Below are 19,485 nucleotides of genomic sequence, written 5' to 3' on the forward strand. Positions count from 1 at the left end.
CCAGTAACTGTCTCTCTCTCTCTCTGTCTGTCTGTCTGTCTGTCTGTCTGTCTGTCTGTCTGCTCACATGTGGACCGGAAGTTCGGCTGTTCCGTCGCTAAGAAACGTCCCCGACTCGTTTTCTCCTCTTGAGTTGGTTCCCTGATTATGGCCTTAATTTAGCTGTTTTTGTTATTGATACTTCTCTTTATGGTATTCACTTTAATGTAACATTTTATGTCAGAAAAATACAATTAGGACCAGTGTATTGGGTAATATTTACAATAACCAGTATTCAGATTGTTCTGTTACTCAATGTAGAAATAAAGTTTAAAAATGTCCATTACAAGTAAAAATAATACATTTAAATTTAACTACAAAACAGTATTCTGAGACAGCATATTGTACAAAGAATATTTTCATTTATATTATATGATTGGATTATTGTTACTGATGCATTAACATGTAAGCAGCCTTTTAATGTTTAATGTTGTAGCTTTAACTCAGTCAATCATATGTTTTGTATCTGGAAACTAAAACTTTTTCAAGTTTACAAAGCAACTATTAACAGCTCTAAAGTAAAATTAATGTAGTTAAAAGTCTGAAGTAACATTATATGGAAATACTCAAGTTTCATTCCACCACTAACCTTAAGTAAATATTGGTGATCATTAGCAGCACAAATATCAAACAAAGATGTCTCTTTCAGTTTTTAATACTCAAATTTTTTATTTTTTGTATTAATTTGTATACTCCTCGTCTTTGTATTATACAGTTTATGATATAGTAAATAGTAATTACACACAAGAGGTGTAACAAGCATCCACCTGTTACCCTCACAGACATGCATCATGCGCGCACACAAACACTCTCTCATTTTCACACGCACACACGCACACAAACACACAGAGACACATCCCTTACACTTATTAAACAAAAAAGATAAAAATGTAAAACTTTTTTTAAACCACAAAACCCAATTTTCATCTTCCACTTTCACCAGATTCACATCCTCTTAACTCTTATTTTGAAAATGAGTATGACAATACTTATGTTTTAACAAAATAAAAAAAAAACAAATAAAGAAACATAAAAAATATGCAGGAAGGCAACTAAAGAAGTGGGCAAAGCAATTCTGAAGACAAAGAAGGTTAATTCAGATCCCAGTCTTTAACTCTTCATGGAAACAGGAGCACAAAAGAGCTGCAGGTAGAAGAACCACTGGCTGACATCTGGACAGTTTACTGTGAGTTACAGACGACTCAAGTCAAACTTGACTTTGTGAAGATTCAACAGAATTCAATGTGCTACAGAGTTTAGAGGCTTTGTGTGATCCGGTGTCTCTATTCAGTCAGGAAACGTGTATCAATATGAGCCAATATGTGTTATACTTGTAGTGGGGAGGGGGCAGGATTGAGGAAGGCAACACAAACTAGTTAAAAAAGGGCACTCTGCAAGGTTTATGGCACAAATAACAGCACTGAGAGAAACAGGTGCAAAACGGGGCCAAACCTGAACCAAGGACATTGTGTTGTGAAGTCTGGGGGGAAACCATCTGCCAACATCTAGAGGCTGTTGGCGAAGGACACTTATTAAAATATTCTACCTGTCTTCACTATAAGCATCACTGGACAACAAGTAGACCAAAGTGCTTCATCACACATTGCACCCAAGAAAGGTCAACTGATATCTTAATTAATCAGCTGGAAACCCTTTCTGGTGATGCTGTTCACAGTTAGTGATTGAACAGTGAATAAGAACACAAACAGAGCAGAGATTTCTGACATCAGTTACTTCCAAGGTTCATGAAACAGTCTCCAAAAGCCAAAACATGATGGTCTCACAATAAAGTTATTCTTTACACTTTATACAGTTTCTCTTTTCCATGAACCTTGGAAGAAGGTGAAAGTGTGCCAGAAATTCATTAATTAAATCAAAATACAAACAGTTTCCAGTAGCACTATTCATGAAGTGCCCTCAATATGTGTCTATCTAGTGAAACCTTGAGAGTGATATTCCTACGTGCCCTTGGTTGGATTGAAAATGAAGCCAGTCGAGAGTGATGATGATATGTTAGCACATGTATATAGTAACTAGTGTATCACTGAGCGGAGGATATATGAGGAGAGCTCCTAATGAATGCAAAACAGAGTGATTCAATCTGGTGAAGTCGATGTATGATGGAGCCACGTAAAACACTGGGTGTCAGTAACTGCAGTAGTCGTTAGTCATTGTTTTGTTTTTGCATTGGGAGCACACACTGACTCTTATTAGTCCGTACACACATGCAAATACCCATTCAAACCCTAGACTCTCCCAATCATGATCACACACACACACACACACACTTTCTCTCTCACACGGACAAAAAACAAAAACAAAAACAAAAACAAAAAAAAAAAGCTATCATCATTCTTGGCCTTCCTCCGTGCGCCACTTCAGGAAATCCTCTTTCCGAGCGTCTGGTTTGATCTGGTTCCGCATGCCACCGAGCAGATTGGAGGTGGCTTCAGAGGCCACTATTAAAGGTCGCACCACGGTGGGCGGGATCTGCCGCAGGACGCCGCCCACAGCACCAGGCAGACCCTTCTGTTCGTGGCCGCGGGATGCTACATCGCACAAGGTCTGAGCCGTGTCAATCACTCCCTGGAGAGCAGAGAGTCAAAATATTTATTTTCTGAGTGCTTTTATATGCAGACAAGAAACCAACCGAACTAAATCAGGTAATGTTGGAATTTTCTATTAATTGTTTGGTCTATAAAATGTCAGAAAAATTGTTCCCGGAGTTGAACTGTTACAAACAACAGTTCAAAACCCAAAGATTTTCAGTTATATCACAGAAGACAAAGATCACAGATTATAAATCTGGGAAGAAATTTCATCCTTCAGACAAAATCTGGTTTCTCTAATCCCCAATCCAGATTCTATGAACTGGGTTTCTCATATGATCAGATTAGTAGAAAGTTGACAGTACAGTTACTATGAGAATGTGAGAGCTCATTCTCTGTTCTCTAGAAGGATCCATAATCAATGGGGGGGGACGCACCTCTCTGACGGTGTCGTAGGCCTTGGCCACACCTTCCCGGAGGTCTGCGGGCTGAGCGGCTCTGCGAGGCCGGCTGGACGGGGCTCGGCCTTCTGTGATGGCAAAGCGGTTCAGGGGAGGAGTTGGAGACAGAATGTCGTACACCGTCTCTGCTGTGGCCTGTAAGAGAAATGATCGACAGTGGAGTTAAAAAGCATTTTAAAAATTCAATAATTGATTATGTTTTGTTATAAAATCCTGTAGACAGACTACCTGTATGGCCTGCACCAGCCTGTTGCTGAGCTCCAGAGCAGCTGATGCTGTGGAGGTGCCAAAGGACGCTGCCCCCCTCTGGAGACCTCGAATAATTCGCCCATCCTTCCTGTACTGCTCTATGGGCAACCAGAACAGATCCCTCACTCCATGGACTAGAGAAAAGAGATGGAAAGAGAGGAAAAGAGAGGAAAAGAGAATGAAACAAAAGTTAAAACAGGATAAAGAACATAAAGAGCTGACAATGTTCACTGTTTGGAGCAGACAAAAGCAGCATCAACTCACATAGCTGGACAACCGAGTGCATTGGGCCAACACCTCCCAAAATGCCCGGCAGCTGATTCTTCCTGATGTCTGTCAGCCACTCTGTGACGGCGTACTGGATTACTTTGTCTACACCAAGGAGACTAAAAGTGTTGCAGAAGAAAGAAATTTACTGAAAACTCAACTGGTTTGCTTTTCAAACAAAAAGTCCCAAACCACTGAACACTGAACAGATTTGGGAATGTAACTCAAGCAACCAACGAGATATCGGTTCTGGAGGTGTGTATTTATACCCATGTCTGCAGCAGAGCCTCTTCAGCTTCAACTCAGAACAGTTTAACTGGGCCAGACCGATCAGAATCCCTGCAAACGTTCCCTGTGAAACAAAGGGCAGGACAGAAGTGTGAAAATACAGCCAGTCTGGACAATTCAAATACACAGACATCTTTATTATAAGCTTTTGGCCAAGCTGAGTGAACTCTCACCTGTTCAATGACGACATGTTTGCCATGATAGTCAAGCCAGATAGGCACTTCAGAGGTGAAACGAAACTCCCTAAAAATAGTAGGGGAGGAAGAGAGACTATATAAATATTTTAAACCTTTAATTGTCGCAGACAAGTTGTGAGTATTTTTATTAGTGTTACCGGAAGTAGATTGGCTGCTCGGAGGAGGAGGTGGAGCCGGCAGAGGAGGAGCTCTGCTCGCTGTAGGTAGTTTCCACAGAAGCTGTGAGGTCAGGCCCCAGACCTGCAGCTGACTCTGCCTCCTCAGATGTCTTCTGGGAGGGGTCTGCCTTCACTGAAAATAAATAATAGAAAATATCATTAACCAGAGACATTCTTAAAACACATATAAGATCAAATGTTAAACATGCTCAAAATTAACATCAGTGATCATATAAAAATGTTCTGCATGCAACACTGATGATATGTAGTACTTGCTGCTTAGCAAATGAGAGAAGCCTGCATGACAGATCTTGTTAAAATCTTAATATTTATGTCTATGACAAAAGCCCTTAAAGGTCAAGGATGCTGTAACATTTAGAGAGCAAACTCTATTGGCCAGGAAATGGAGTATAATATTCATAAGTATGTAACTTAAGTAAAAAACATCATTATACGTAGCTCACCTTCAGTTGCAGGGTCCACAGGCAGGTAAGGATTAACGTAGGAAGCTAGATTACTGAAAAAGTCCTTCAGGAAAAACAGTGCGTCCTGGACAGGAGACAGAAAAAAAGGCTGGTTGGATGATGTACCAAACTACTTCAATCTTCTTCAAACTTCTATCTCCACTCTGATACAGTTCTTATGTTGATATGAAAGGTAAAACAGAATCTCTACGGCCTGAAGCACTCACATAACAGCTATGAATACAACTCAAAACAGACAAGAGTCTGACTGAGAGTGGATTACACCCGCTGTTAGTGTTCAGGAGTCGGAGTTACCTGGTCGATGTTAAGTCGTAGTGGCAGCAGGCTGATCCGAAGACAGCACTCTGGACCACCGAGGCCAGATTCAGGACACACCTGCAGGGCCTTCACTGTCAGCTACAAAAAGGAAACACGCAATGAATATCATATACACGACACAATCAATATCCCCTCCCTCTCCGCCTCTCTGCTGTCTCACCATGTTGGAGTGGGCTCGGCGGGGCATGCTCTCGCTGGTGTAGAGGTAGAGGAATTTGTTCATTTGTGAGGAGGCCAATCGGTCCCGAACCTCCAGCTCCTGGACGATAAACACCTGCCTGGAGAGGAGCTGCTCACCACCAGGACCAACCCCAACCGCCACTGACCCCTCCCCATCCTGCCCCGCTACTGCCACTGGGTAGGACTCATGCTGGAAGGACACCTGGAAGACAAAACAAGGGGAATTTGTTGAAAAAGATGGTGTTTAAATGTGCATTAAAAAAGGGAAGCAGTACAGGTTAGTTACAAGTTGAATTTAAAGGAATAGTTTCAGAATCAAAGGGAAATTTGTTTGTTACAGTTGTTCTACTCACACAATGGTAAAGAATAGAAATCATACTTTTTATTTTAGTACATTTCCTTATTTGATTCCTTGCCAAGAGTTAGATGAGAAGATCAATACCACTCACAAAACTGTATGATATATAGAGGCTATAAAAATGTAGAGTGGTATCGATCTTCTCAGCAAGAAAGCTCCTTTCAACGGTCAGCAAAAAAAAAGTCACACCTGGTATCAGACATTTCGTCTGGATCAGGGCACAAAAAAACAAAAATGTATGGGTGCATGAAAATCGATTGCAATAAAAGATCTAAGTTTGAATTGAAAAACTCAGATCTTTTACGAGTTAACCCACTGACAACAACTAAGTTTAATTTCAATTCAGCGTACACACATACTGTATATATACCTTGGTAAGCTGGATCTCCATCAGCAGTGTGTGCTGACGGCCGCTGCCTCCAGCCCAGCGCCAGGAGTTCTGGGGACGAGATGAGGTGGCGGAGCGAGACGGAGACCCGCGGACACCGGCAGGGACTGAACGACCTCTGTAGAGAGACGGAGATGGTGAGACAGCCAAAGAAAAGACAGTGAGAGAAAACTGAACAAATAACACATGCCGGTAAACAATCATTACCACTGATGTATATATTGTATAAGAATCTATAGAACCTATTTGTGGCCTTGTGTTACCTGTTTGCGTGCTGAGCGTGTATGGACATGGGCTTGCTGCCAAAGTCCTTGCCCCCGTAGAGGTGCCAGACCACAGAGATCTCCCGCAGCACCACCCTGCTCTGGGGCACCGGGAAGCGGCTAGGGGCTCGGAGCAGGTCTGAACTGCCTCGAGGCCTGGAGAAGTGACTTTCCTTCACCCTGATGGGCCCCGGGGACAGCACCGTCACCACTGGCTCCCCGTCCTTGGGCTGTGAACAAATCCCATGTGTGGACATTTTGTGAGGAAGCATACAGATTAACTGTGAAAAGGAGTCATGCTATCAAAATGGAACGTGAGCTAAAGGGGAAGGAAAAATAAAGAGGACCATAAAAGCAATCAGAGAGTCTCACAGGAATGCCCATGCCGGGAGCCTCCAAGATGCAAAAGTCGTCGTTGTCGGTGGAGCCCTCAGAGCCTTCGTCTGACATCATATCTGCCTGTGCCTCTGTTGCTGTGGCAACCAGTCCATCCAGCTCAGAGTCATCCGCCTGCAGGACGGAGAGGTTGCGCTTAGAAGCTTCACCAGGGAACAAGTAGACAGAGACAGGTGAGCCTCTAGGCATGGAGGGTGAACCTGGACGAACACAGAGAATGCAGAATAATCAGTTACAACACGCAGACTTGTGGTCGAGCCAAGCTAGCAGTGTAAACACTAAACCTGAGCACATGTGCACACAGGTATAAAGTACTGCACTTGTGTTACTGGACCCAGGGCAGAGTTTCATGATTGTTTTTCCTTCCTAAATGGCAAATTCATGTAACAAATACACATCTCTGTATCTGTCAAACTTCACCACAGTTTTATAGCTAAGGATGTAGGTCATTACAGAATTTCACTGAACCATATCCTGTTGGGATGTGAAAAGAAAAGAGACAAACGCAGTACCTGGATCTAAACTCTCTTCTCGGTGGCTCTTCTCTGTGTCAATTAGGGCATCAGCCAGGTCGTACTGGTTGATCTCAGCGGTTTCAGCTGGAGGGCAGGGCAGCACAGACGCAGGACTTTCTGACAGCTAACAAGACAGAATATTACAAACATTAAACAATGTTATGCCATCTTTTCAACATTTATGGAACCATTTTGTTCTCATCAGCAACATCAGTGCATTCATTCACTATTCATTATGTTGGAAATTCTATGTTAAAGACTACATATTCTCTTCTTGGCTTCATTATTTCCGTTATGCAGTGAATATGCTGGTCTTACTGGTAGTTTCTGGCCAGCGATTTCGGTGGGTGAGGTGTGTCGCGGCGGGGGGTGCAGGTCACCCTGGGAGACCAGGTACTGCAGCATATTGACCAGGGCAGCGCAGGAATCAGCACAGGTATGAAGGTGAACCACATTGTTGGAGCAACGGAGCTCAAAGAGAGGCTGAGACTGGAGCACAAAGGGAGGATACAGAGGAAGCATATTTAAATTAATTAATTTTTAGAATCAATAAAGGTGGTGACAGTACATGGAACATTTACTATATAGATAGGAAGAGAGCTAATTACAAATATCATCCATTTTGCCATCCAAGACAGTGTTTACATCAATATTTACCAAGTAAAAAAACATGCATTGGATAAGTGAACAGACAAAAATGTAAAAAAAATACATAAATTAAAACTGCTAAAAAGGTAAAAAATAAAATAAAAACACAGCTGAAACATAAATGGATAAAGCAAATGCCTCAAAGAAAAGACGAGACGATGCAAATGGACAAACAAAACATCACTGCGCCGTGTGATCCTAGTCTTAAACTGCTGTCTGAAGCTATTATTATAGTGAAACTTCATTATGGTAAAAAAAAATATTTATAAACACGGGGCCTCTCCTCGTTAGTGGTTTTTAAAGGAAATTGAACTAAATTATAATGTTTTGTTTTACGCTCACATTTTCTCTGACAGGGGTAGTCATTTTTATGCTCTGTGGCTGCTGAGTGAATGTGAAGGAAACACAGGTATGTAAACAGATGGCGAGCACTCACCAGCTTGCCCGTATTGCTGCCTTTCCATGTGGTGATGGCGAGCTCAAGCAGGTCAATGTCCAGAACACACACATAGTCTGTGTGACACAAAGACACATGGGGGTTTTTATTTGAGTGACCTCATTTTCCAACATCTGTTTTTGGAAAAAAGACTTTCTGAAGATGTAGACAGCAGGTTTAACATATTTGATGTCTAATGTTTAAGTCTCAGTTTGATAACAGTCCAAGTATAAGGTCTGAGTTAACATATCCAAAAAAATCAATGAATTTATCATTCATGTAACTGTTCCTCCTCATCAGGTGAAACTGGTCGTTCTTGGCTGCTTGACAGATGATTTGGTCCCCATCTGTCTCTGCATTTGCAATTGAGATGTCGGGAGACACTTTTAACTCGTTTTTACTCATTAGGAATTTATTGTTTTCTTTGGAAAAACATCTTACATGAACAGACAGAAACTATGGTCTTACTCAATACTTTTAGTGCTGAATAACTCTAACAGACTAAACAGTATACAGGCTACAAACAGACATGAAGAAACTCACTAGTCTAACAACATTAGGGTTACACACAACCAAATGCAGCACTCATACAGTAAGAAACAGCCTCTCTGTAGGAGCGGTAAGTGTCAGTGCTAACAGGAGATATCTGCTGATGACACAAAAACTGGATTTTCTACAACTATTCTTTACATGTACGCACACATGTATCATGTGTCTTACCTCTCCTCAAGTCCACGGTGTCAGTCTCACATTTGTCAGAGAGGTAGAGAGCAGAGTCATCCAGGATGAATCTGACCACAACACAACAAAAACACAACTTACACAAAAGATCTTAGACTGTGGGTCACCAGTTCATATAATGTGATATAAACAGTAACATTTCAAATTATTTACTGGGCTGATTATCATTCCAATAATTGTAATACTGTGATTTTAATTCAGTTCAATATTTGCTTTGCTTTAGCTGGTCTTGTCTTGTGTGTCATGTTCAACTGTACCTGAGGTGGAAGGTGGCAGTGTCTACTATGATATTACTGGACAGAGAGAAGGACTCTGCTGTGAACAACACTCGCAGTGGGAGATACAGAGGTCTGGAAAACAGAAAAAACAGAAGAGGAGGGTGAATAAAGGATAAAGGTACAATGTGCACTATCCTTTTACCACAATTTTCCAGGTATTTTACCTGTAGTCGACAGCACAGGTAGCGAGGTGTGTGTGGAGGACAGTGATGACAGCAGGTGCTGTGTATCCCAGAATAGGATCATCAATGACATCCAGGAAGTCAACCAGCTGTAACAAACAAAAACAGACTCAGGTGGCAGGAAAAACAGTAAATTACAAACCTTTTTTAATTCCTTCACACGATTTGTTTTTAACGTGGCGTGTGGTGACAACTCAAATGATCTAACTGGAAAATAACACTAATTGCAATTGCTGCAATAATAACATAGCTGCAGGTCTACTTTGTTATGCTATTTGTCATATTAAATCATACTTTACTCGCTACAATGTAATAGTATATACTTATTATCTCTGGAAGCAAGAAATGGATTCTTGGCAGAGCTAAAGATTTAGTACTGGTGGGACCTGTGTTACCAGCACAGACGCTATAAAGTTCCTGGTCAAGCTGTCTGCATCCAAATCTCTGGATTTTAATTTAATGTATTCTATTTTCTGAATGGAAAGATGACAATCGCCTCCAACTCCCCCACAGCAAGCGCCTGAATGAAGCAGCGGCAGTTTCGTTGGAGAAAATCCTTAAATATCGAATAGCAACAGGACGATTAAGAATGAGGTTTTCTCTAGTTTAGCAAAAGCAACAGCTGCACACCACATTCAGAACATACAGTGGATTGTACACTGCACAATATTATACTGCTACCACTGCACTCGGATATTTCTGCTAGAGAAATTGGGATCTCACTCTCTTGTACTCCATATCCATACATTTCTATTTTTGAATGAACATGGAATGTCAAAAATGTTGGTCTAAAGAGAGAAGAAGCCATTTTCTGAATCGGAGAGGCTGACGCCAAATCTTTATATCTGACATCTACCTCTAAGAGAGCTGAAAATTGTTGCAGCTGATTTCCTTTACATTTTTTCATTTTATTAGGCAAGTAAAGCAGGAAGTAAGAAAACCACCTTTAAATGAGCGCTACATTGCTTGTAACTAAGTTTAAGTGTAACTGAGTTTGAGTTCAGGGGGGATTTTTCTTTTCACGAAAAGAGACAAGAAGATAATTAGAAGACTTTGAGTTTCCTTGTAATGCTCCTCACCTGCTCATGCCAGCTGTGATTAGTCTGCGTCATGTAATGCCGCATTGTGGCACCTTGAAGTCGAAGGGCAACCAGGAACTCCTACAGGGAGAACAAAATACAAAAAAACTGTTCAATTTCAAACTTGCACCAGCAGCAAAATAAAGCATTTGAGGAGGACGTACCTTCACACTCCTCTCTGGGTCCAATGTGACTTTGATGGCTGTGGACAACATCTGTGGCTCCCCCTCCCTACCGCTCACACTGCTCACACCCACCTCTGTGGGGTAGATGGTAGGGTCCAAGTGCTTTGGGGGAGTGAAGTTGGGCATCTCCAACCGCTGTGGGATGGGGGTGTCTTTCACCACCGCTGTAGTGGTGTGGGGGGGGAAGAAAAAACAACAACATTAAATTAAAAAGCATTAAATCAGTTTCAACACAGTTTAAAGAGGAAAATATGAATTACGCTGCAATTAAATGTTTGTAAACAACAGGACGATGTGCACCTCGATGGTAAAGCTCCACTCGTCTGCTCTCCAGACACAGAAAGTTGAGATTGGGGTCGTTCTGGTGCTGTGCCACACTGAATATCTTCCCCCCTTCCAGGTCGAGCACAATTTCCCCATGACTCTGGTCCTCCTGAAGCAATGAGATGAAATGGAAAGTATACTATTGAACTACTTCTGTAAAGACCAATTAATTTTATAATGAAGGGCTAATTTACACACTGGTCCTTCACGTTATGACGTTTCAGGTAATCGGGTTTTGTTATTAATTGTTCATGACAGTTTGGCGGAACTCCACAAGGCAAAACTATGCACAATATTGCATTCTTCAGTATGTATGTGTCAAGTTAAGTCTCTTCATATTTTTACCATCAAGTCTCAAGTAAATGAGTCTCACAGCAGAAGAGTCAAAGTCTCAACTCGAGTCTACAGCTCTGGATGAAGCCAATTATGGGTGCAAGTGCATAGCCTGTATATGGTCTTCAAATCCTATAGTTAGCAGCCACATGGCTCACCTTCCTGTCTGTTCTGGCTTGGAGGCGACCTTTGCCGATAATCACAGTGAGGGAGAGGAGGCTGAGGTTGTGGTTGGGGCGGGGAGCTGACTGTTGACTCCTTCCAGCTGATTCACTGGCCAAGTAGAAGTGAGGCTCGTCCTCTTCAGAATCAGAGTCTGTGGTAGAGAGAGGAACAAACATCATTATCCCAATGCAACACAAACAAACTGCTTGATTAATGAAAAATGTTTTGACAGGCTAGCTGCTACTATGGCTGATAGATCTACACGTTGTTTAAGTTTTTCCATCAAAACAGTCAAACTCACCCAGTCTGAACGCCGACTTGCACAGCTGGAACTCGTCGCGGTGATGGCGGCTGTGGTCGGGGCTGTGGGCCGAGGGTGGAGGAGGCTCCCACATCAACAGATCATTATTGATCCTTTTGGACGATGGGGTGGGTGAGGAAAAGCAAGGTTACTTCTGATGCAGGATTTAAGAGCAATATAAAGACCAAAAAAGGAACAAGGCTAGAAGATGAAGCTATTTCTGACATAACTAATAACAGTTCTACATGAGCAGCTCAAGAACAAGGACACTGTGGTGATTAGAAGCAGATAAAGTGCACCTTGTAACACAATGCCCTGTTCTGTTTTCATCTTAGAGTGAACTTGAAGTACAATAAAACCTTGTAAGATGAAAAAGACCTAAATTGTTTGTATTTAAGACAGTTGTGCTTCTGTTAACGTACCTGTTGTAGATGCTCTGGAAGGCTTGTTTGTTGGGCAGGAGGATGTAAGCCAACGGCAGGCTGATGTCCACAGCACACTGACACTGAGCGACACACTGCGCCTGAAACTGACTCATCTCCTCGGGGTCTGCTGGAATCACCATCTAAAACAAGGAAGGAGGTAAGATTTAGGTCACAAGGTCATAAGATACCTGATAGATAAAAAATAGTCATTTTTTCTGTGTGTCAGCGCACCTCCTCGGTCTCAAACATGGTGCGGTTGGAGGAGAACGGAGAGCTGGTTTTGTCGTTGAGTTCACAGTGACTTTCAAAGAAAGCGGCCCCAAGGTCCCTGATGAGGCCCAGGTTCATCCCATCCAGACCTGCTGCCGGGCCCTGAGCCTCACCTCCACGTACACGCACTGATAATCTGTTCACAGAAACATTGTGCAAGTAATACTCACTGCTGGCAGAGTGCATTATAACTGTATTTTTGTTAGATCTGAGCAGAAACTCCAACTTTTTCTTGGAGAGCTTTGGTACTGCAAAGTGCAGATTCCTAACAGACTGCAGCATGTAGTTCAGTACTACTAACCTGGGCAGAGAGTCACGGTTCTTCTTCACTCTGATACAGGGGAAAGAGCCGCCCTCCCAGCCCTCGTATGAACCTGGTGAGAGACAACACATGAGTTCTCTGTCTGTATTTCACATTTTAAAAAGGTCTGCTTCATATGTGCTTTATAATGGGAAACAAGCAACTTCCACAAATCCTATGAGGTTAAAGTTACTCATAAGAAATGACTAATGGCACTATATTAACAAAAACAAAGGCTTTCCAACTTTTATTAAACATAAGATGCTAAAATAAGTCCTTGGATGACATAATTACAGTTTTATTATTGTTTTGATGTTTTATTTTAAAACCCAATATACTGTATGACTGTCATGAATACTCATTCAGTCTGAACAACCACTGTGTAGGGATTGTGTGTGTTCCCACCGTGCAGGTCCGTGAAGGAGGCCTCCAGCAGCTGGGTGAGGCAGGGAGCCCACGGCTGTCCAGGGGCCGTCTGCTCGCTCTGGAGGTCCGGGGCCTCCTGGTGCTTCAGCTCCAGCTCCGTCAGCTCCAGGACCAAAGTCTCCTGCCGCACTGCCCTCTGGGTCGGCGGTCGACGCTTAGGGAGGGGCCGCAGGTCAGGTATGGGGAAGCGAAGCCTGAGGATGGCGTGGGGGGAAAGGAGGGTGAAGGAGGAGACCAGCTCACTGCTCTGGGTCTGAGAGGAAAGAAAGTGAGAAATCTTAGTATTTATCTATCAATGCTGGCTGATTCACAGAGTTACAGACAGTACTCAGTTGTCTGCTGTCACTGAGAAGCTTCAGTAGCTTTAGTGCTTCAGAAGAAGAACTGCTTATTTACTCTTAAGCCTGGTAATTTTGTCCCTGTTTGTGTCAGCACAAATACGATTGGTCAGACATGACAGGATTACCTTTTCAAGCTTTTTGCAACAAGCTTTGTGTATGTCGTGCTGACATAAATCCATGACTCTACAAACTGGATTACTAAAGCCAAAATGACATTCTGTGCTTTCTGAATGCTTTTCTGCTCACCTATGAGCAATCTGGTTTATAAAATAGATGGGCTGCTGTACGGAAGAATAGCTAAAATCCATAATTTCGGTGTACAGCGTAGAAAACACAACCTGGTACATTTCTTAACTGTTATCCATTTGTTAGATCTAATATTGTCAGATTTCCACGGATTTCATCAGTTTCTGTGTTCCTTGTCTTCAGTGACTTGAGATAAAAAGGCCAGACAAATTGTGAAAGAGTGCAGGTTCTCCTTGTGTGATTCTCAATACAAACTGCATTTATTGCTGGTATCGTTAATCATGCTGTGACAAAACAGGTCCAACAACATGTATGCTGATCTGTGTCACTTCAGTTAACGGCGTCATCATGCATTTCTTCTATACACCATGTGTTTTATTTGGGTTACTGACTATTGAATTTGATAACAGGTAAACACTTCATGACTTCTTTATGTAATCAGTCTCTTTATGAATAGCTGTATGTGGGGTTCCACCTGTATGAGTCCAGGTCCAGCAGTCTGTGTGGGACAGTGGCTGAAAGCTTTGCTCAGGCTCCCCAGGCGACTGAGGACATCCAGGTCCAGCTCAGCGCTCAGCTCTGCCAGCTCCACCCGGACTACACTTTCCCGCCGCACTACCCGCTGTTTACCCTGCCAACACACACACACGTTAAAGAACAGATTGATCAATCAGTTTTCTGATAAATTGTTAACATGTCATCAGTCAGTCAGTTTCATAGTTTCACAGTTTTTTTGATTACACATTTTTGTGTGTAACTAATCAATATTACTAATTAGTAATTAATATTAGTAAAGGGAAACCTTTACCTGACAACTACAAATACATTTCTAATTCATAATATCAGACAGATTCAAGTCTGAATGAATACACTTATGATTACTGGCATCGTCACATTCCAGGATTTTGGTGTATAATTGTATTGGTCACTAAACTATTTTTGAAGGTTATGCAACCTGCTAAGGACACAAGTCTGGTAGTAAAAAACATTGAATATTGATTTTTTTTTGTTTTTTTGGCAAGAAAGTGATCAAATTTAAAGCATTACATGCTGACATAAAATGTAGGCTCATAGAGTCTTTCAAACTTAACTTAAAATAAAATAAGTACCTGTTATGATCATGATGACATTATAAAAGTAATAGCATCTAACTTTCTTACTTCGATAGTATCAAAACAATAAACACTTTATTTGACATCATTATTCATTTATAGAATATGTTTTTTTTTCTGGTTGTCATCACTTGTCGTCACTTCTCGAACACCAGACCTGGTGTTAACATCATAACACTTTACACAAACCAAAAAAACATTTGTACAGCACATTTTGTACATTGACATGCAAGACGCCTTACACAAAAACAAACTGAAAATGAATTCAAAACAGTTTCTTGAGATAAGAAAGGTTTTGTGCTTAAACAGGCATTTATCAAGTCAGTGTGTGAGAGTGTGTGTGTGTGTGTGAGAGAGAGAGTGTGTGTGTGTGTGTGTGTGTGTGTGTGTGTGTGTGTGAGAGAATGTGTGCATGTGTGTGTAAATGCATACCCTGCGCAGGTGTTTTTCAGTGAGGCCGTAGTGTAGTTGAGCACATGGTCTGGCTGCAGCTCCAACTGTGAACATACCAGCTTTCTGGAACTGAAGCAACTGGAAAAGAGACGCAGAGACACACTGTTCTTTCAAGTCTTCCTTATCAGCTTGTTAAGAGAACAACAAACATAAACTACTTTCCTTATGTGGTCACTTACTGTTGCTGCTGTTTGCACTGCAAACAATATTGGCCATATTGAAAATATATTATAATGGCAGCAGTTTAGTCAGTGTGAACACAACCACAGAGTCTTGAGCTACACAGACAGACTAAGAGATATTTTCTACCTCGCTGTACTGAGGCTTTCCATCCTCCCAGAGGCACTCTAACAGCTCCAGTCTGCTGAAGGAAACGTCAGAGGTCACGGCCCGACTGTGGCGTCTCCCGCTCCGCATCTCACAAGCAACCTGCACTGCTGCCCCTGTCACTCTGGGAGAGACGACGACGAGTATTAGACGGTCACTCTCAGCTAGGAGAAGCTTGTAGAAGCCCTCAACAACAGTGTATATGTGTGTATATATGTATTGATGGCAGTAAGAGCAGACGTGAAAGCATCCAAAAGGGAGAAGAAACACACAGCTTGATGAAAAAAAACCAAAAAAACCAAGCATAATCCTCATTTGCAATATGGCGTTCCTCAATGTGCACAACAGACATGTAACACATTCCTCATACCTACAGGCCATTAAACGTTTATTGTATTTCAGAAATATAAATTTTACAAGTTCTTTGAGCAGCATCATATACAGAAAGGTACGTACAGTATCATCTTCTCACCTTTGTATGCAATTTTCAACTTCCCTAAGCCTCATTTTATATATTCATCCATAAAAAAATACACACCAAAAATAAGTACCTCCCCATCGGTAATTGTTATAAAAGCAATTGTCCACATGAATTCAAACTCAGCAAAGATAAAATATGTGTCTGTGTTTTTCTACCTGAGATGGGAGTGTGGGCAGGCCTTGGAAAAGCCGCCTCTCAGATGATGGAAGTCTCTCTCGCTGAACATGCTGTCCTTGAAGAAGGCCAGCTCCCGGAAGAACACCTGAGACACCTGAGCCAATGACGAGGCTCCGTCGGGCCTAGAGGGCGGGTCCTCCTGCAGCAGGGTCAGGGTGAGCCCGCCAAGAGTCAGTCGCAACAAAGCATCGGACTTCAGCTGCTCTGCCTGGCCGCTGTGAGAGCGTCCTGCAAGTAAGAGGGTGAGAGTTAAAATTCTGACGACATAATGTCCAGAGTGCAATTATAACTGAAAATAACTGAGTCTGAGTATAATTTTGAGGACTGTACTTGATATTTTAGAGCTACAGACTCTTTCAAAGTTCTGTTATAAACCGTTTACTCAGCACTGCAGTAACTTTACCTCTGGGCCGGCCGCCTGCATGGGGGAGACTCGACAGACAGCCTGCTACAGGATATCTCCTTGGACAGTTCACCATGCCCTGAGGGAAAATTAAAGCGGAAGTCAGATTGCGATTAGATAAGTACATTTACAAGTTCCAGTTCTGTATTTGTTGTTGTTCTCTGTCAGTAATGATGGTTCTTGTGCTAATAAACATTCTGCTATATTTGCCATTCTACACTATAAACACTATAAAGAAAGTAGTTTTTTCAATAACACTAAATTATGTCGATATTAATGATTGAAAATAAAATAAAGGAAATCACCATTCCCTTACATGAACTCTACATATTGTTACACACACACACACACACAGGCTGTACCTGTGCAGACAGAGCTGCAGGCTGTGTGAAGCTGGCTAGACTTTGTGTAGAAGACTCCATATCACTGTCTGAGAGCTCGCTGCCAGAGCGCACAGACGTCACACTACTTGTCATCCCAGCAGGACCCATGGAGTAAAACATCTCTGTAGGCACAAGCACACAGACACACAGACACAGTGCTAAGTTAAACACTACAATGTACACAAATAATTCACAGAACATCGCTGCAAGAAACACAGCAGTGGGAGTAGATTTTATACAATCTAAAGACATATTTATTGTACCTTGAGATTAATGAGGCTCCTTATTAATACCGTATGAATGCTATATATTTAAAAAGGGAAAACATTCCCTTTTTTTACACTGCCATGGTTACAAACTACATTCTGTGGTGTCGCTGTATCTCAGTCAGACAGTTTATAAGTGGACCTGCTCTGTGTACCTCCATTCTCCAGGCTGGTGATGTAGGGCTCCAGGTCAGGCTCAACATCCCACTCCCTGTCTCTGGGACTGGAGCCCAGCTGCTTACTGAGGTCCTCTTCAATCATACGCAGGTCGTCTGAGTCTAACGGACGGCTGTGTACTCCACCACACTTTGTCTCTGGCTCTGGGGGAGAGAGGACAGAAAAACAGCTTTATGAATGTGTGCAAGTAGTGAGAGAGAAAAAGAGATAGATCCAGGCTGAATGTGACCTCACATTTATGAGGCATTTACAGATGTCTGTGACCTTACCCTGCAGCTCTGAGCTACAGAGCAAACAGCACATTGTCTGTGTGTGTGTGTGTGTGTGTGTGTGTGTGTATCTGTGAGTCCTCCTGCCTTTGAGGAGTTTCACATTATGAATTACTAAAGCCTGCAGTCACGATTACCTTCTAGTTTCTAGACACAGAAGAACTCGTGAATAAGTAGTAAATTTGTGATTTTATTTTGTGAGTGCACGCATGAATGTGAGCATCATTGGTACATTTTACTCTTTTATTATTATTTTTTCATCTTATTATAACAGGCATCTCTATAACCTGACTTTACTCTGACTGTTTATTCCCCCATCAGCCAGTTTAAGCACATGACTTATCTTGTTTCATGCCATAATCACCATGATATATTAAACATAACCTGTAATGCCAAAAGAAAATCCAAGAATTTAATATGGCCGAAGTCAAACTGAAATAAACGGTGTAACCCGGGCCTGGCACTGGTGTGTGTTTATGACAGTAGTTGTGTTTTGATATACCAGTGTCGATGCAGAGGGCTGCCAGAAGGTCTGTCAGATGGGTTATTTGATCTGGAGACAGCAGCATGTGGACACAACCCACCTTCCCATCCAACTCCAACTGATGAACAGAGCGGAAGAGACAGGATAGACAAGTAAATACAAGAGAACAGTTGTATTTAGTTATTCTTCCTTATCCTACATTACATTACAGTACACACACACCTTTGGTCCGGGCAGCATGTCGTTCTGTTTGATCTTGACGGTGGTCTCGATGAAACCTGAGCAGCTTCCTATGAGCAGTGGCTGAGATGGAGGACAGGGAGGCGATGCCTGGGGCTTTACCTCTTCTTCCTCTTCCTCCTCATCTTCCTCTTCCTCCTCCTCCTCCTCCTCCTTCTCTTTCTCTTCCTCCTCTTCTCCTTCACTTGCCGTGGCTGATTCTGGGCGTTCCTCCTCAGGAGGACCCTACGAAATGAGGAGAAATCTATGAGCAATTCTAGTTCTAAATTATATTGATGTTTCTCTTGTTTCTTGTCTCCATCCCTTCTGCTTCTGTCTGCACAGTCAGTATAGTTGGAGACATCATGGCTCATTTCCTTTCTTTGCAATAGGTCATTTGATGCCATTAATTAATCTACTAAATAAACTTATAAAGAGCAAAAAGAGATGCACCAGTTCAATTTCCAGTGATGTGTTACAAATAACAAAAAACATATTATAAAAATGTATATATTATAAAAAAATAACCTTCAATCCTTGAATTGGGTTCCCACTGTAAATACATTTTACATAAATATAAAAGTATCGAGGTCATTACTTTATTTTGCAACAGTAGCGAGACAGAAAAGTTCCTCTTGTTCAGACGTCACTGTTGGAGTAAGAAACTGACAAGCAGAAAAGCTGGAGGCTTTCTCCAAACAAGTCAAGCCTGATTTCTAGTTCTACATCGAATAGACAACGTAGATACAGTGTAACTTCGTACCCTAAGCAAAAGCCTGCCGTGCACCTCCCAGAAATGTAACTACACCAACAACTGTGATTGGTCAGCATGGGAAGAAACTCATGCAAAACCCAGATGAGACAATAATGCTGTTTGAGGATCCCTCTTGACACATACACACACATTCTCAGACAAATGTGTCCTCACACTCTCTCACACAC

At 42.0% G+C, this 19,485-nt stretch overlaps 1 protein-coding gene across 1 annotated transcript in view; it reads right to left on the bottom strand.

The window, feature by feature from the left end:
- Positions 1-682: 682 nt before the first annotated feature.
- The window catches only part of atg2a (autophagy related 2A), a 23,498-nt gene continuing 4,695 nt past the window's right edge, over positions 683-19,485 (bottom strand). The window contains exons 6-42 of the mRNA XM_035668839.1: positions 18,547-18,789; positions 18,343-18,442; positions 17,550-17,714; positions 17,108-17,250; positions 16,746-16,824; positions 16,321-16,570; positions 15,667-15,808; positions 15,337-15,435; positions 14,268-14,423; positions 13,185-13,458; positions 12,780-12,852; positions 12,440-12,614; positions 12,206-12,348; positions 11,784-11,896; positions 11,476-11,633; positions 10,961-11,093; positions 10,640-10,824; positions 10,476-10,556; positions 9,379-9,485; positions 9,194-9,286; positions 8,916-8,986; positions 8,196-8,272; positions 7,430-7,600; positions 7,109-7,235; positions 6,573-6,796; positions 6,201-6,430; positions 5,920-6,055; positions 5,172-5,393; positions 4,988-5,089; positions 4,673-4,757; positions 4,188-4,341; positions 4,027-4,096; positions 3,835-3,917; positions 3,563-3,684; positions 3,278-3,432; positions 3,026-3,184; positions 683-2,625 (exon numbers count right to left, since the gene is read on the bottom strand). Coding sequence (XP_035524732.1) covers positions 2,389-2,625; positions 3,026-3,184; positions 3,278-3,432; positions 3,563-3,684; positions 3,835-3,917; positions 4,027-4,096; positions 4,188-4,341; positions 4,673-4,757; positions 4,988-5,089; positions 5,172-5,393; positions 5,920-6,055; positions 6,201-6,430; positions 6,573-6,796; positions 7,109-7,235; positions 7,430-7,600; positions 8,196-8,272; positions 8,916-8,986; positions 9,194-9,286; positions 9,379-9,485; positions 10,476-10,556; positions 10,640-10,824; positions 10,961-11,093; positions 11,476-11,633; positions 11,784-11,896; positions 12,206-12,348; positions 12,440-12,614; positions 12,780-12,852; positions 13,185-13,458; positions 14,268-14,423; positions 15,337-15,435; positions 15,667-15,808; positions 16,321-16,570; positions 16,746-16,824; positions 17,108-17,250; positions 17,550-17,714; positions 18,343-18,442; positions 18,547-18,789 — 5,337 coding nt within the window. The 3' untranslated portion in view covers positions 683-2,388. The remainder of the gene's footprint in view (positions 2,626-3,025; positions 3,185-3,277; positions 3,433-3,562; positions 3,685-3,834; positions 3,918-4,026; positions 4,097-4,187; positions 4,342-4,672; positions 4,758-4,987; positions 5,090-5,171; positions 5,394-5,919; positions 6,056-6,200; positions 6,431-6,572; positions 6,797-7,108; positions 7,236-7,429; positions 7,601-8,195; positions 8,273-8,915; positions 8,987-9,193; positions 9,287-9,378; positions 9,486-10,475; positions 10,557-10,639; positions 10,825-10,960; positions 11,094-11,475; positions 11,634-11,783; positions 11,897-12,205; positions 12,349-12,439; positions 12,615-12,779; positions 12,853-13,184; positions 13,459-14,267; positions 14,424-15,336; positions 15,436-15,666; positions 15,809-16,320; positions 16,571-16,745; positions 16,825-17,107; positions 17,251-17,549; positions 17,715-18,342; positions 18,443-18,546; positions 18,790-19,485) is intronic.

The sequence above is a fragment of the Morone saxatilis genome, unplaced genomic scaffold (assembly GCF_004916995.1).
Source record: "Morone saxatilis isolate NCDOM2014 unplaced genomic scaffold, NCSU_SB_2.0 Contig22, whole genome shotgun sequence".
In the NCBI taxonomy this organism is placed as follows: Eukaryota; Metazoa; Chordata; class Actinopteri; family Moronidae; genus Morone; species Morone saxatilis.